Raw genomic sequence first — 15,460 nt, 5'->3', positions numbered from 1 at the left:
TCCTAGATCGATGAAACCCATTTGATCTATCATTGTTAGGAACGGTTGAGTCTGACTATATGTTCAAATTGAACTAAATAGACTTGATTAAATACTAGTTAATAAATAAAAATGAGAAACATCCGGAGTTATACTGAAATCCTCAAAATTTTAGTTTTAATAGGAATTCAAAAAACATTATTGTTTTAGTTTATTTAAATGTGAGTCTTTGTAGTTAGAAAAGTTTAAATTTTCGTAGAAAACTATTTATGTTTTAAATTTGAAAGTACAAAATTTACCTAGTTATTTAAAAGCTTAGATAAATATACTGACATTAAGAAATTTTAGGTTCTTTTAAAATTAAAATAATAAATTATAACTGATTTTTTTCTTTTATTTTAAAAGTCCACATATTAAGATAAAAAATCTTTACAAATATTTCAAATCAGACGACCCTGAACGTTTGTAAAAAAGTAGGAATAAAAATATAAACCGTGCACACACTATGTGTTTCCAATGTTTTATGAGATTGGACCACACTTATATAAATAAACAAGTAAACTTTCATAAAACCAAATCCCTTTGCTGACAGAATCTTTTGTTCTAGTAAGTAAGTAAACTCCCAAAAATATTTATTAAAAACATATTTAATAAAATTGAAACTTATACATGCATTCTTTATATTTAATTAACCAATCGATACATGTCATGTGTACTTAACTCTGATTAATTAACCAATCAATACATTTCAGAATACTTATTAATTTATGTTAGATAAAGTTTTTTATTTATATAAGTAGAGGATGTTCTATTATCTCAAATGAATAAAAAAAATAAAATTATTTCAATTTTTTAGAGGAATCTAGGACTATGTGGATTATGTGGTGATCTTGGCTGCAGTCATTGTAAGTATTTTTTATATTAGTAGTTCAAAGTTGGCAAACATGTTATGGAAAAGCATCATGAACTTTCAGAGCATGTTTTAATGAATATATCATGAATATTCACATGTATGCCGGCTCTTCCCTTTACAGTGATTGTCAAAAATATGCGAAAAAAGATGTTCATTGGAGATCAATCCATGGTGTTAATTTACCATTTTATTCTTTTGAGGTTGAAAAATTTAACAGATCAAGAAGACCAAGAAAGATAGAATAAGTTAACTAAATTATTTTATTTATCTTTTAAAATTTTGGTTCAGAATATTGGAAAAATGTGTTTTTTTAAAGGTTGTAAAAGTAAAAAAAATAATAATTTAGTTTTTGAGAATACGACGGTTTCATTCAATAATTTGGGACACCACAAAATAACATTAGGACACATAAAATGAGATAAAGCTAAATGGGGTATTTCATTTTCCGAAAAATATATGAAACATTATTGAGGGTTCAAGATTCTTGGCATGTAGTCAGAAGTCAAGTATAATACCAACCACCATGTTCAGAGCGGTTTTTTCCATATGCCAATACATTTCAGTTAAGTTGCAACGAGATTATCATTGCTCTACACGATGTTCAAAAAATCTTTAGTATTTCGTCAAAAGGTAAGGACGAGTGCATGAGATAGTGAACATTTAGAGAATCCCATGAATAAAAGATCCTTCCAATGCACTCGATGAACAAAGGATCGAAAAGAGGTCGATGAATTTTTCAACACTTGATTCAACCTTAAGTTGTCTGTCCTGAGGGAGAATTCAAGGGTAAAGCTAAAGACTTACCGTAAAAGGAGAATGAACACACAATTAGAGCTTATATTGTGTATTTTTTTGGGTGTTTTCTCTTTGACAATAAGCTTGAAAATTTTATATTAGTTCATTATCTCCGACTTCTCAAAGATGCTGAGAACATCAGAAATTATAGGCGCAACATTGTCGTTCTTGCAAATCTCTACAAATATTTTGGTATCAAGGGTACCCGCTAAATTAAAGGATTCGTTTATCCGTGGTTATACTTATATCCTCTCATGTTGATGTTTTTGTAGTAGTTAAGTTTCATAGCTCTTACGATTCCTTACTTGAAGATTTGGTATATGAATACTTTCCCTCTTTGGGTAGAGCCAGTAGATGCACAGATTACAAACCCGATGAACCGAGAGTTACAAAACAGGTCCCGAAAGTTAGGAAGGAACGCTACGAAAAAATAGTTGTATATCGGGAAACTCTCAACTTTTCGTAGTGTTCCTTCTCAACTTTTGGGACCCATTTTGCAACTATCGATTCATCAGGTTTGTAATCTATGTAGCTCGTAAACCTATCTAATGAGAGAAAGTTTTCATAAACCCAAAACCTATGAGTAAGAAAACGTATAACTATAAACCTTAACGAATACAAAAACATCAAAAGGAGGATATATGAGTATAACATGCAACAAATAAATGCACCCTACAATTTAGCGGGCACCCTTCCTTCTTGCGCTACCAAGTCTCCATAGAGATTCACAATAATTTCCACTTTCGGTGCCCCGACTGTATTTTTAATGCCCCTCAATATCTTTGAGGAATATGAGATAATGAACTGATATAAAATTGTCAGATTTATTGAAAAAGATAAAACCCCCGAAGAAGTACATAATATAATCTATAATAGCGTGTTCATTTTCCTTTTACGGCAAGTCTTTAGCTTTACCCTTGAATTTCTCTGTCAGGATAGTCAACTTATGTTTGAATCTAGTGTCGAACAATTAATCAACCTATTTTTGATCCTCTTTCCTAGGAGTTGTTGTACGAGTGCATTGAAAGCCTCTCTATTAATGGCATTCACTATATCGTGCACGATCTCATGGCACCTAACCTTACCTCTTAATGCATACCAAAGATTTTTTTGAACATCGTATAAAGTGACCGTATTATTGCTACAACTTAACTGATATATGTTAGTATCTGGGAAAAATTGTTCACAAGAGGGTGATCTGTTACCATGCTTGACTTCTGAATGCATGCCAAGAATCCTGAACCCACAACAATGCTTCGTATGTTTATTGAAAAAAAAAATACTCCTTCTATCTTAGTCACATTTTATAGGTCGTAAATGTTGTTTTCTGACGTCCCAAATTATTGAGTAAAAAGTTTAAATTGTCAGACACAAAAATAAAGTTTTAACTTTCACAACATTTGAAACTACATCTTTCCAATATTATCTTTTTCTCTGAAAAAAAGATAATAATTTAGAGAACACACTCTTCTTTTTTGGTCTTATTATTGACTTGTTCAACGCCCGAAGAAAAAAATGGGAATGTATATATACAAAAATGAAGTTACCATCATTGATTGGAGCCATTCCAACTACTCTAGCCTAGTTTGTTAGTTGGGAGATCGGAGCCTCACTCTATCTAATTAACAAACCAAATTAAGTCTCCATTGTATTTTCTCCCCTGTCATTTCTTCAAAATGAATATTTGTACTTCAATAAATCCCTATAAGATCTCTTCAAAAAATCAGGGTTTCCTATGATTCTAATTGAGAACTTTTTTCATCATCCATGTCGTATTCAACATATGTTACCTCATACAATTTTCTTGTCCTCTTCTTTAATGATTCATATATTTCTCTATCATCTACCGTAAAAGTTGATCACATTTCAAAACTTCTCAAGATTCTGGACCGAGAATGAGCTTCATCTTTAGTTCAAGAAGATGTTGTTCAAAGATTTCTTCTTAGGCTCCTTCAGTTTTGAGTTTAAAATTATCTCTAAGGTTTAAACTTTACGTAATTTGCTTACCATTTCAATTCATTTAATTCCAATTTATTATAATCTTGATGAAAAGTAAAGCGCCCCAAATTTAAAAGTCAAGCATGGTAGCCTACCACCTCTTCAGAGCGATTCCTAGATACCAACATATTTCAGTTAAAAATCATTTTACATGATGTTTAAAATATCCTTGGTATTCCACTAAAAGGTAAGGCTTGTGATATGAGATAGTAAACGGTATAGTGATTCCCTGAATAAAATGGATGCCAGCACTTGAATAACAACTCCTAAGAGTAGAGGATCAAAACAAGGTTGATAAATTGTTCGACACTGGGTTCAACTTTAAGTTGACTATCCTGAGGGAGAAATTCAAGGGAAAAGATAAAGATTTTAAGGAAAATGAATACACTATTAGAGATTATATCGTGTATTTCTTTGAGTTTTTTCTCTTTGTCAATAAATCTGGCGATTTTATATCAGTTCATTATGCTCGACTTCTCAAATATGTTAAGGATACCAGAAATTATAGTTGGTTCGTGCATTTTTTGTGAATCTCTCTAAAGAACATGGTTTCGCAAGCACGTTCGGTACCCTGATGCATTTACCCGTTGCAAGTTATACTCATATCTCCTCATGTTGTTGTTTTTGCACTAGTTAAGTTTCATAGTTCTTACACTTCCTTGCTTGTAAGTTTGAGTGTATGAACACTTTCCTTTATTGGGTAAGGCTACTAGATGCATATATTACAAACCCGGTGAACAAAGAGTTGAAAAATGGGTCATAAACATCGTCGGACCCATTTTACAACTTTTCGTGTATCAGGTCTGCAATATATGCATACAATAGCCCTACCCAATAAGGGAAAGTGATCATACAACAAAACCTACAAGTAAGGAAGCGTAAGAACTATGAAACTTAACTAGTACAAAAACAACAACATGGAGAGATATAAGTATAACATGCAATAGGTAAATACATCCTGCAATTTAGCGGCTACCCTTCCTACCCGTGATGCCAAGTTCTCTGTAGAGATTCACAAGAACTGTGCTGCCTAATTATAATTTTAGATGTCCTCAACAAGTTTAAAAAATTGGAGATAACGAACTGATAGAAATCACCAGATTTACAGGCAAAGAAAAAAAATACTCGAAGAAGCTCCAATGGCTCTAAGAAAAAAAATACTCTTGAATTTTCGGGACAGTCAACTTAAGGTTGAATCCAGGGATTCATCAACCTCTTTTTGATCCTCTACTCTTAGGAGTTGTTGTATGAGTGTATTAACATCCTCTTTATTTATGGGATTCACTACACTATTCATTATTTCAGGGCACTCGACTTTACCTTTTAATGTAACACTAAGGATTTTTTAAACATCGTGTAAAGTGATAGTAACCTCATCGTAACTTAACTGAAATATGTTGGCATTTGAGAAAATCGTTCACAAAAGGGTGATTGGTTAGACTTCTAAATACATGCCAAAAATCCCGAACCCTCACTTTAACTCCTTTCAATCTCATGCGTCTCAAATTTTGTTTTCTGACATCCAAATTATTGGGTGAAAACTTTTATTTTTCGTAGACTGCATTAAGTTTTTTACTTTCATGATCTTTGAAACGGTTTCTTGTTTATCAAAATAAAATAAAATAAATAAAATAAAAAATAAAGGGATAATTTAGAGAACACACACTATTTTTCTTGGTCTTTTTAATTTGGGAACATATATGTCACTGATTGGCGCCATTTCAACTACCCTAGAGAGGTTTGTCAGTTAGTGAGATCGAATCCCCTCGCTCACTCTGTCCAATTAACAAACTAAATTAAGCCGGCCTTGTATCTTCTCCTGTCATTTCTTCAGTATGAATACTTGTACTTCCATAAAACCCTATAATCACTTCACAAAATCAGGGCTTTTCCTGATCCTAATTGGGAATTTCATCAGCCATGTGGTGTTCAACGTATGTCACCTCATTCAGTTTTCTCATCTTCGTCTTCAGTGGTTTGTTATCTACTTCTCTATCATCTACTGTTGGAGTTGATCACATTTCTCAGCTTCTCAAAATTCAGGACAAAGAAAGAGCTTCGCCTTTGGTTCAAGTAGCTGCTGCTCAAGGGGTTCTTCGTAGGCTCCTTCCGACTCATTCTTCGAGTTTCGAGTTCTATATTGTCTCTAAGGTGCGATTTTGAATCAATTTAGTTGACACTGAAAATTCTAGTGAAACCCCCAAATTTGAAATTTACATTTTTTCTTAAATTATCGTTTAGGAGCTATGTGGAGGAAAGTCTTGCTTTATTATCAGAAACCATCCGTCTTACCGAACAAAAGGGGGTCCTGAAATTACAATCGGAGGCTCAAGTGGAGTAGAACTGTCAGCTGGTCTTCACTGGTATCTGAAGAATTGGTGTGGATCTCATATATCTTGGGATAAAACTGGTGGTGCACAACTGTATTCAGTGCCTAAACCAGGATTGCTTCCCCGTGTTCTAGCCGCCAGAGTGCTGATTCAGAGACCCGTTCCTTGGAATTACTACCAGAATGCTGTTACATCTAGTTGTAAGCTACTTATTTCTGAATAGTTTATGTTCCAGTTAAATTTGGTGTCGCTTTTACCAATTTAGTAAGTATATTTCTGTAATTGCATTCTGGTTTGTTCTTTCTGTAGACACATTTGCCTGGTGGGACTGGGATAGGTGGGAAAAGGAAATTGACTGGATGGCACTTCAAGGTATCAATTTGCCTTTAGCATTTACCGGGCAAGAGGCTATTTGGCAAAAAGTATTCCAGGTACATTTGTTCACATTTCTTGCGCTAAGAAAGTATCAGATCTTGATGAAGACTCTTTTCCCTTCAATATCTAGGTTCTGTAGCACATTCAGAACAGTATTAACGCCTTGTATCATTCCATTTTATGTAGATTTTTAATATCAGCAATTCAGAGTTGAGTACTTTCTTTGGTGGACCTGCATTTCTTGCATGGTCGCGTATGGGGAATTTACATGGGTGAGCTTATAGGCAGTTTTGAATTCGAATGTGATGTACTTCCACTTCTTGTTTTTGCTTCAAATATTCACAAGATAGGAAAAATCCAGAACTGTTCACAGCCATTTCTTAGTTATATCTTGTTGTGTATCCAATGTTAAAATTTGATTTTCAATGACAGGTGGGGTGGGCCACTACCACAGAGTTGGCTTGATCAGCAGCTGTTTATGCAGAAGAAAATTCTTGCTAGAATGTTTGAACTGGGAATGACTCCAGGTGCTAACCCGTAACCTTGCGAATGAGTGGGTACTCTTGATTACCAAACAATAACTGTTTTGCATGTAGTGGGAAATTTTGAGGTGCTGGTTGTATTTCGTATTCTCTGCAATGATGTTTTAGCGCTTTTCTTGTGTGGTTTTTAGTTCTCCCAGCCTTTTCTGGAAATGTTCCTCCAGCATTGAAATCCATATTTCCATCAGCAAAGATAACACGCCTGGGAAATTGGTGTGTGACATCTCCTTTTGAGACACCTGTTCCATACTCGAAACTCCAGTATTGATTTGCAGCATTCGGGATCTATAACACTCGCTATCTGTTTGAATTTACATAAATTTCTTCATGTTGCTTTAGGTTCACAGTCGGCGGCGACTCTAGGTGGTGCTGCACATATCTTCTTGATGCAACTGATCCCTTGTTCATTGAGATTGGGAAAACATTCATCGAGCAACAACTGAAAGGTGCTCCCTCTCTCTATTCCCTCCCTCCTCTCTCTCTTGTGTGACATTTGAATTGTTTTTCTTTTCAGAATATGGTAGGAGCGGCCACATATACAACTGGTACTAACTATTCCACTTGCTAATAAATGCATCTAGATTTGTTCCACTCATTTGTACATCTCATTTCTTGAAAATAATTCTTTGAACCCCTGAATTTCCACCTGTTACAAGACAAATTTTTGCTCCATTTTGAATTCACAGTGACACTTTTGATGAGAACACTCCTCCAGTGGACGATCCAGGCTACATCTCCTCCTTAGGTGCAGCAATATATAAGGGAATACAAAGTGGTGATGCTGATGCCATTTGGCTAATGCAGGTGCATTCTTAATTTTCTCAGTAACTTTTAAATATATCATCTTGACTTCCGAAAGTCTACTTGCAAGTAATTTTCTAAGAAAACTACCAATCTGTTCCCAGGGGTGGTTGTTTACATATGATCCTTTTTGGAGGCCACCACAAATGAAGGTAATCTCAACATTTCCACTAATATTAACTGGTAGACAACATCCATTCAGATAGTTTATATCCGATTTAAACTTGTAGCACTCTTGATGAATTACTATTGGCAACGTTCACATTTCAGGCGCTTCTACATTCCGTTCCTATTGGGAAACTGGTCCTCCTCGATCTATTTGCTGAAGTAAAACCCGTATGGATTACTTCAGAGCAGTTTTATGGAGTTCCTTACATCTGGAAAGTTTTACCAAGTTCCTTTTCTCTAGATGTGCTATAAAGTGCTCCTGCCTTTATTCATCTGATTTGTATACCATACTGTTAACAGGTGTATGCTGCATAATTTTGCTGGAAATATCGAGATGTATGGGGTTCTAGATGCAGTAGCATCTGGACCTGTTGAAGCTCGAATCAGTGAGAACTCAACCATGGCAAGTTTCTATAAATTTCACTGAAGGTTTTTCTTTGTGATGGATACTGAGGTGCACAAAACTTGGTCGTATTTTATAATCGTTCTCCATTCTTTCCGTAGGTTGGTGTGGGAATGTCCATGGAAGGTATCGAACAGAATCCTGTGGTATATGATCTAATGTCTGAAATGGCATTTCATCATAAGAAAGTTGATGTAAAGGTAATGCAAAATTGTATAGAAGTTCCTCAATTTTTCAACTTTCCCGTCCATATCTGGCGAACTTGTAGAGCATTCTCAACTCAACTGGTTTAGTTGTTTCTCTTCCAGGCATGGATTGATTTGTATCCAATGAGACGATATGGTAGATCAAATCCATTAATAAAAGACGCGTGGAATATATTGTATCACACAGTCTATAACTGCACTGATGGAGCCTATGTAAGTTCCTGAATTGTCCAATTGTTCTTCATTTCTCCAATAATTAGCAAAAATGTTTATGGCAATTTCATTTGTGTTTCGCTGAAACAGGACAAAAATAGGGATGTGATTGTGTCGTTCCCAGATGTTGATCCATCCTTCTTTTCTCTAGAAGAAACATCCACTATAGAACCAGCTCATGGTTTAATTGAACAAGTATCTAGCAGACAATCGAAGAAGAATGTGAAGAATTCTTTTGAGCGACCACATTTGTGGTATTCAACTGCAGATGTTATACATGCATTAGAACTTCTCCTTGAGAATGGGGCTAAACTATCAGAAATTCAGACTTACAGGTATCATTACCTCATTTCTTCCCTCTGGCAACAGTGAAAATCCAGAATGAGTGTTCATTAACTTCTGAGTAAAGGTAATTCCACTCATGGCATTTCCTTGGCTCTGGCAGGTATGACATTGTTGACCTCACACGACAATCGTTGGCAAAATATGCGAACAAAGTGTTTTCAAAGGTTATACAAGCATACGGATTAAAGGATATCGGTAGAGTTTCTCTCTACAGCCAGCATTTTCTGGATGTCGTGAATGACATGGACACTCTTTTAGCTTGCCACTATGGGTTTCTTTTAGGACCCTGGTTAGAGAGCTCAAAGAAGCTTGCTCAAAACCCAGAACAGGAAAAACAGGTAAACTTTCTTACTGCTGTATCCATAATCAAATCACTTTTGGAATGACATCACGATAACGGAAGCAAAACCTTTGATTTAATTAATGCAGTTTGAGTGGAATGCAAGAACTCAAGTAACAATGTGGTTTGACAACACAATGAACGAAGCCAGTCTGCTTCGTGATTACGGAAACAAGTATTGGAGTGGACTCCTACGAGATTACTACGGTCCCCGGGCAGCTATCTATTTCAGATGCTTGCTAGAGAGTTTAGAGAAGGGTCAAGGGTTTTCCTTGAATGAATGGAGGAAGAAGTGGATCAAGCTGACCAATGATTGGCAGAACAGTAGAAACATATACACAGTGAAAAGTAGAGGTGATGCTTTCAACACCTCTAGATGGATCTATGACAAGTACCTTCGGAACAATGATGTACATGACCATGAAGCTTTTATGGAAACAGAAGGTCTAAGTCGAGCATGATTGTATCCATGATATCTATGTACAAGTCTAGTAGTAGTCTGAGCGGAGGTGCTAGGCGTTGGGGCGTGCAATATGTAACTGCATCTTTTTGCGGTATTCTCGTGGTTGCACTGTAATGAGGCAATTCACTAGTCGCAAGGGTCATGGTTCTGTTGTTTGTCATGCTATATAGATAGATAGTCGTGTTTGGTGCTCTCTCACGGGTACTCTATTCTTAAAGCTTCACAAATCGTGAAAACGATACTACTTCCGTTTCACGAAAAGTGATACTTTTCATTATTTTATTTTTTTCCTTTTTTTTACCAAAAATTGAGCAAATTGCACCGTAAACATTTCATAGATTAGATTAGACAGTCATCATATAGTTGGCAGTGGTTGGCCTGGCTAGGCCAAGGTATCTTCATAGTGGGTTTCCACGAACAAGCAAGAAAAAGGAGGGAACAAGAGCACGAGTGGGAAATCATAGTTTTTGCCGCCACAAAAAAAAATAAACTAAAAAGATTCAATTCAACCGCTTAAAGGTTTCAGACGTCAGATGATGCGTCTGTTTTTTGTTCAATGGTCTTCCCGGAAACCTCTTTGGACCAAAAGCCTTACTTTCGGTTCAACACGCAAAGATTGGCAGTTGATTCTACTGTCAACGCGGGTATTAATTACATAAACAAAAACTTCAAGCCAACAAACACCAGACTATTATAAATAATCTTTAACAGGGTCATTCAACAAACATCCAACCAAAATCAGAACTTTGTTATATTTTTCGATAAACTCTGAAAAAACCAGTCTCACTTTTGATCTTCAACAACAAAAACTCATCCATTTTCTTGAGGTATGGCAGGACACGATTCAAATGGTGCATCATGGGCTGATCAATGGGATTACAACAATCCGGATCCGGTGTCTGAAAACAAGAAGAGCAGGAAAAATACTGTGACCCTTGGTGGTGGTGGTGAAGGAACAAGGAAGAAAATTGGAGATGGGTTGGAGAAAACTAAAGGAGCTGCGATAAGTGGTGCTAAGAAAGTTAAAGAAGGTGCATCTTTGGGGTTTCAATGGGTCAAAGAGAAATACAATAAGAGAACCCAGAAACAGTAGGACGACTGTTATGAAGGTTTTTTTTTCTGAAATATCTTCATGTAATTTATTAGGAATGTCATCTATTCTTTGATCATCTTTAATTTGATTTTCTACTCTGTTTTTCTTGTAGTGATTTTCTTGATTTTTCTTTGTTGCACAAATTTGAGTATATTACACATAATGATAGTTTTTTTTTTTTTTACTGTCACTGAGTTCTAGAGATTGATCAATTTTCTCTTGTCGATGGAAAAGTTGCACTTTGGAAGATGGTGGTGCAAAATTTAATTCACATATTGATTATAATGAGATAAGGAGGCACAATAGTTTTTAGACATAAGATAACATTATTCAGTTTACATTACCACATGTTTATAATTTATTTTTTCGACATAAATTTTCCTAACACTTCTTCTCCATGTTCGTATTAAAAATGAGCGTATTCTAAAACGTATAACATCACCACCTGCTATCGGGTAATACGCTGTCTTGGCAATACCGCACAGCCCTTGTTTACTTCTGGTACCACGACTCATTAGAATATAACCTTTTTCACCCCGATTCACACCCCACGAGTTTTTCACAATCCAATACTTGCTCTCTTTTTTTACTTCCTCCGCCATATCCAACTATTGCTACACCGTGATTCAGATTATCCTCACAATCACCGGTAAAAATTCCTTTAGAGTAAAACCGAAAGGCCAAGTTCCTCGCATCAATAGCTGTTGAAACGGGTTGTTGAGCAGCTACTGCTTCAAGGATTTTCTCATTATTCGCAGGTACTTGTTTGTAACCGGCTATAGTTACTGAATTCTTTTTACCTGTTACTTGTTTCTTCTTGCAAATGTCGTCTATTCCTTTATAAGGGTATCTAGATTCATTTGTTAAACCATTTTCTTTGATATAATCATAAGCCAGATTAATTAATCCTCCATTGCATCCTGGTTTTCCAAAAATATCATTACCTCCGTTACAATCGACAATTTGTTGCTCTGATAAGCTCACCAATTTTCCTGTTTTAATCTTGTTTATGCCTTCCACCGCAGAGAAAGCCCAACAACTTCCTACGTAAAACAAAATTATAGATTATGTAAAAATTTAGGTCAGTGTCATCAAACATTACGTACTTCCTTCGTTTCAAAATTATAGTCTGAAACCTGGCTACTATTTTGAAACTGAGGGAGTAAATTATTTGAGAATGAAATGAGGTAAGAGGCAAAAATACTACCACAATCGCCTTGATCTTTGACTCGGGTAACTGCTTTTTTCTTTCTCCAATCTACATTTTTTGGTAATCTTTTCGACGCATTCAATTTTATAAAATCGTCATCATTCTCAATCTTGACACCGTGAAAGGTCTTCAAACCCAAATACTTAGCTCCGAACTCCTCATCAGTCATATCTGCAAACTTGTTATCGATCAACTTGTATGATAGGTTCTGGGAGTTGACATGATCGATTAACTTTATATTCGCCTGGTAAATCTCAAAACGTGACAGCCACTCTTCAGCATTGTAGAGGCGGTTGTGCCGAGCTAGCCATTGGGTGTACCTATTCTTAAAATTTAAATTTTATTTTTCTCTTCGATAAGCTGCCTAATCTGTTTCAGGCGGGTCAAGTTTAAATTCTACTGAGTAATGATACATTGTTTCTTTTAGTAAATAAACCATGGCTAGACCTGATAGTCTTCAAATAACGCATACTAAATACAAACAAAATGTGAAAAGTGATTTTCGTAAGAGCTAGAATCTCTTAACCAGAATCCAGTAGAAAATAATAGGCCATCGAACAATAACGCTAATATTAAATCTAAAAGTAACGGTGACATCAGGCACACTGATAATAACAGTGAATGAGCCAAAGTTTAAAAATGAGCGAGACTGAAACAAATTATATAAAATGTAAATATTAGGTAGATCACGTGATAAAATCAATGAGTTTTTTTTCTTCTTCTAGTTTTGCTAATTTTAGGGTGCCTGGGTTGGTCAACCCCGAGCTCCCCCGTTGGATAATTGTAACTCCGAGTAAATGATACACAAAATTATCATTTTTTTTCTTTCTTTTTTATCTTTTTTTGTTGATGTATAGTAGGGTGAATCGGTGCCGAGACGGTTTGGGCAAGGCATTTCATCTAGTCAATCTTAGATGCATCTGACTGTATTCATGGGCAGATGGTGGGTGTCCGGGCCCGCACCAAATTTTGGCAAAAATACCTGCTTCGCATTATTATTGGCCCGCACCAAGTACAAATAAGTACTATTGGTGGGATATATATCCGAGGAAAATATCGTTTGGTCCTTTTCTAGGTGGACCCATGTCTGTTTAGTTCTTTGGGAAAAACCCCTTTACTGTTTGGTGCATAATTATTTAAAATATAAAAAAGACAAAAGTACCCTTCAGTGTTAATTTTTATTTATTTTCTTGTAGCAGTTCATTCGTCAAAATGAACTCCTATTAATTTCTACTTATTTTTTCAGAAAATATACAAAACAGAGTTCATTCCAAAAATGAACTCCATATAAAAACCTAAAAAAACAGAGTTCATTCCAGAAATGAACTCCATATAAAAACCTAAAAAAACAGAATCCATTCCAGAAATGAACTCCATATAAAAACCTAAAAAAAATGGAGTTCATTACAGAAATGAATTCCATATAAAAACCTAAAAAAACAGAGTTCATTCCAGAAATGAACTCCATATAAATCTTCATCTTCTTCATCATCTTCATCGATTTCATTTTAAGCAGCAACAACAAAACACATAAATCTTCATCTTCAAACAGCAGCAGCGGATTTTTAGGGTTTGACGAGTTCATCTTCAACATCAACATATTTCAAGGGTTCATCTTCAACAACAAATACCAACAGAGAATCATATTTGACGAGTTCATCTTCAACAACACACAAGTTCATCGTCGTCTTCATCAGCAGATTTGAATTCGTCGTCTTCAAACGCCATCTTCAACAGCAAACAAACACGAGTTCAGATCTAATTTTTTTTCAAACAAAACGTCGTCTTCGCCGTCTTCATCTTCAACATATTTAAAAGACGCAGCAGCAGATCAAATCTTAAAAAAAAAATCTTCACATCTTCAAACAATAGCAGGAAGAAATATAAAAAGAAAAAAAAGAGAGAGAAATTCTAGATCTAAAAATATAGGAGAGAGAAAGTAAATCTGAGAATGATTTCTTCTCTCTTACTTTTTGACTATATATATAGTCCTAATCTAAAAGATTATTTCTGCCACTACAAGATAACAATTACATCATCCGTGACATCATCCTAGGACCAAACTATAATATATTTTCCAAAATATGACCAAACAGACACATGACTGAGTCAACTGGACTAGACTCTCTCTAATATATTATTCCTAGGACTATATGGTATTTCCTACTATATATCCCCCACCAATGTTTGAAACGTGATGCCTAGATACTTTATTTTTGGGGCCGGTAGGCTTCATCTGCTAAATTGCTTGCTCTTAGCTGGGGGTGAGTATTTTATCCGTAATCCGCGAATTTAACTGGGACCAACCGTCTTTTGCGGATGGATGTTCGGATCGTTCGCTAATGGATTGGATGCGGATGAGATTTTTGAAATCCAACGGATAATGGATTGGGCCCGGAAGCAATCTTGAAAATTTGTTGGACATCCATATCCGTTAGATTAAGGGGATTTATATAGTTTCCAGAAAATATATAGATAGTTTTGGATTTTTTAAGGTGTTTGCTTGGGGTGTTGTCCATGGCACTTCTATATTTATATACATATATAAAATGTTTAGGTTCTATAAGAAGTCATCTATATTGATTTTATTTTTTCATTATAAATTTTAACTAATACAAATCCATTGAATTATCCGCACGACCGCATCCAATCCGTATATCTGTGGATCCGTTGGATGTTGGATTGGCTGCGAATGCCAAATTTGAAATTCGTGGTGAATTGGATTGGATGCGGATGGAATAAAAACCGGTTCATACCGGCCAACGCTCGCACCTACTCGTAGCTTCCGTCTAGTTTTATCTACCCCACCAAATAAATGAGATTAGTGAGGCAGATGGAACTCTTTTCATGAGCAGCTAAAGCCCTCTTCTGCTTTCGGTTACAACAGTGTTCTAGAAGTCTTATTCTATTCCTTGAACTACAGTATAATTCTTTGAACACGCAAAGAAATATCGACAGTTGATTTAATTGTCAACGCGGGTACTAGACAGGTTGCACACAATAATCAAGCCAACAAATATATATGCCCCCTTTTCAAGTGTCATTCAACAAACAGCTCTCCAACTCCAACAAAATCACAACTTTCTATTTCTCTAAGAATCTAATAAAGAACTAGTCCCATTTTCAATATTCAACAGAATCTCATTCATTATTTTCTACTGATCGAGAAAAGATTCATATGGTGCATCTTGGGCCGATCAATGGGATTACAACAATCCGGATCCTGTTTCTGAAAACAAGAAGAACAAGAAAAATACTGTGACCCTTGGTGGTGGGAAGAAAATTG

The 15,460-nt window shown here is 35.5% G+C and overlaps 1 protein-coding gene and 1 pseudogene across 1 annotated transcript; one reads left to right on the top strand and one right to left on the bottom strand.

The window, feature by feature from the left end:
- Window positions 1–5,494: 5,494 nt before the first annotated feature.
- On the top strand, window positions 5,495–10,160 carry LOC113319542 (alpha-N-acetylglucosaminidase-like). The gene is made up of 17 exons (XM_026567797.1): window positions 5,495–5,836; window positions 5,927–6,215; window positions 6,325–6,446; window positions 6,577–6,662; window positions 6,823–6,917; window positions 7,064–7,145; window positions 7,272–7,378; window positions 7,447–7,477; window positions 7,619–7,736; window positions 7,838–7,885; window positions 8,004–8,113; window positions 8,202–8,304; window positions 8,406–8,504; window positions 8,613–8,723; window positions 8,814–9,058; window positions 9,169–9,406; window positions 9,498–10,160. The coding sequence occupies exons 1-17, from the start codon at window positions 5,606–5,608 to the stop codon at window positions 9,867–9,869; spliced, it is 2,487 nt and encodes an 828-aa protein (XP_026423582.1). The 5' UTR covers window positions 5,495–5,605; the 3' UTR covers window positions 9,870–10,160.
- A 942-nt stretch (window positions 10,161–11,102) lies between these two features.
- LOC113315513 lies at window positions 11,103–13,902 on the bottom strand (annotated as a pseudogene).
- Between the last annotated feature and the right edge of the window lie 1,558 nt (window positions 13,903–15,460).

The sequence above is a fragment of the Papaver somniferum genome, chromosome 10 (assembly GCF_003573695.1).
Source record: "Papaver somniferum cultivar HN1 chromosome 10, ASM357369v1, whole genome shotgun sequence".
Taxonomy (NCBI): domain Eukaryota; kingdom Viridiplantae; phylum Streptophyta; class Magnoliopsida; order Ranunculales; family Papaveraceae; genus Papaver; species Papaver somniferum.
Note: the sequence above shows the minus strand (reverse complement) of the source record. Positions and strands in the feature narration are given on the sequence as shown.

Bases quoted from the DNA above. Each gene is read 5' to 3' on its own strand.
- LOC113319542 (XM_026567797.1), top strand. From the start codon at position 5,606: ATGTGGTGTTCAACGTATGTCACCTCATTCAGTTTTCTCATCTTCGTC. The intron at 7,379-7,446 runs GTGCTCCCTCTC...TTTTCTTTTCAG, and splicing joins CATCGAGCAACAACTGAAAG to AATATGGTAGGAGCGGCCAC. The intron at 9,407-9,497 runs GTAAACTTTCTT...TAATTAATGCAG, and splicing joins ACCCAGAACAGGAAAAACAG to TTTGAGTGGAATGCAAGAAC.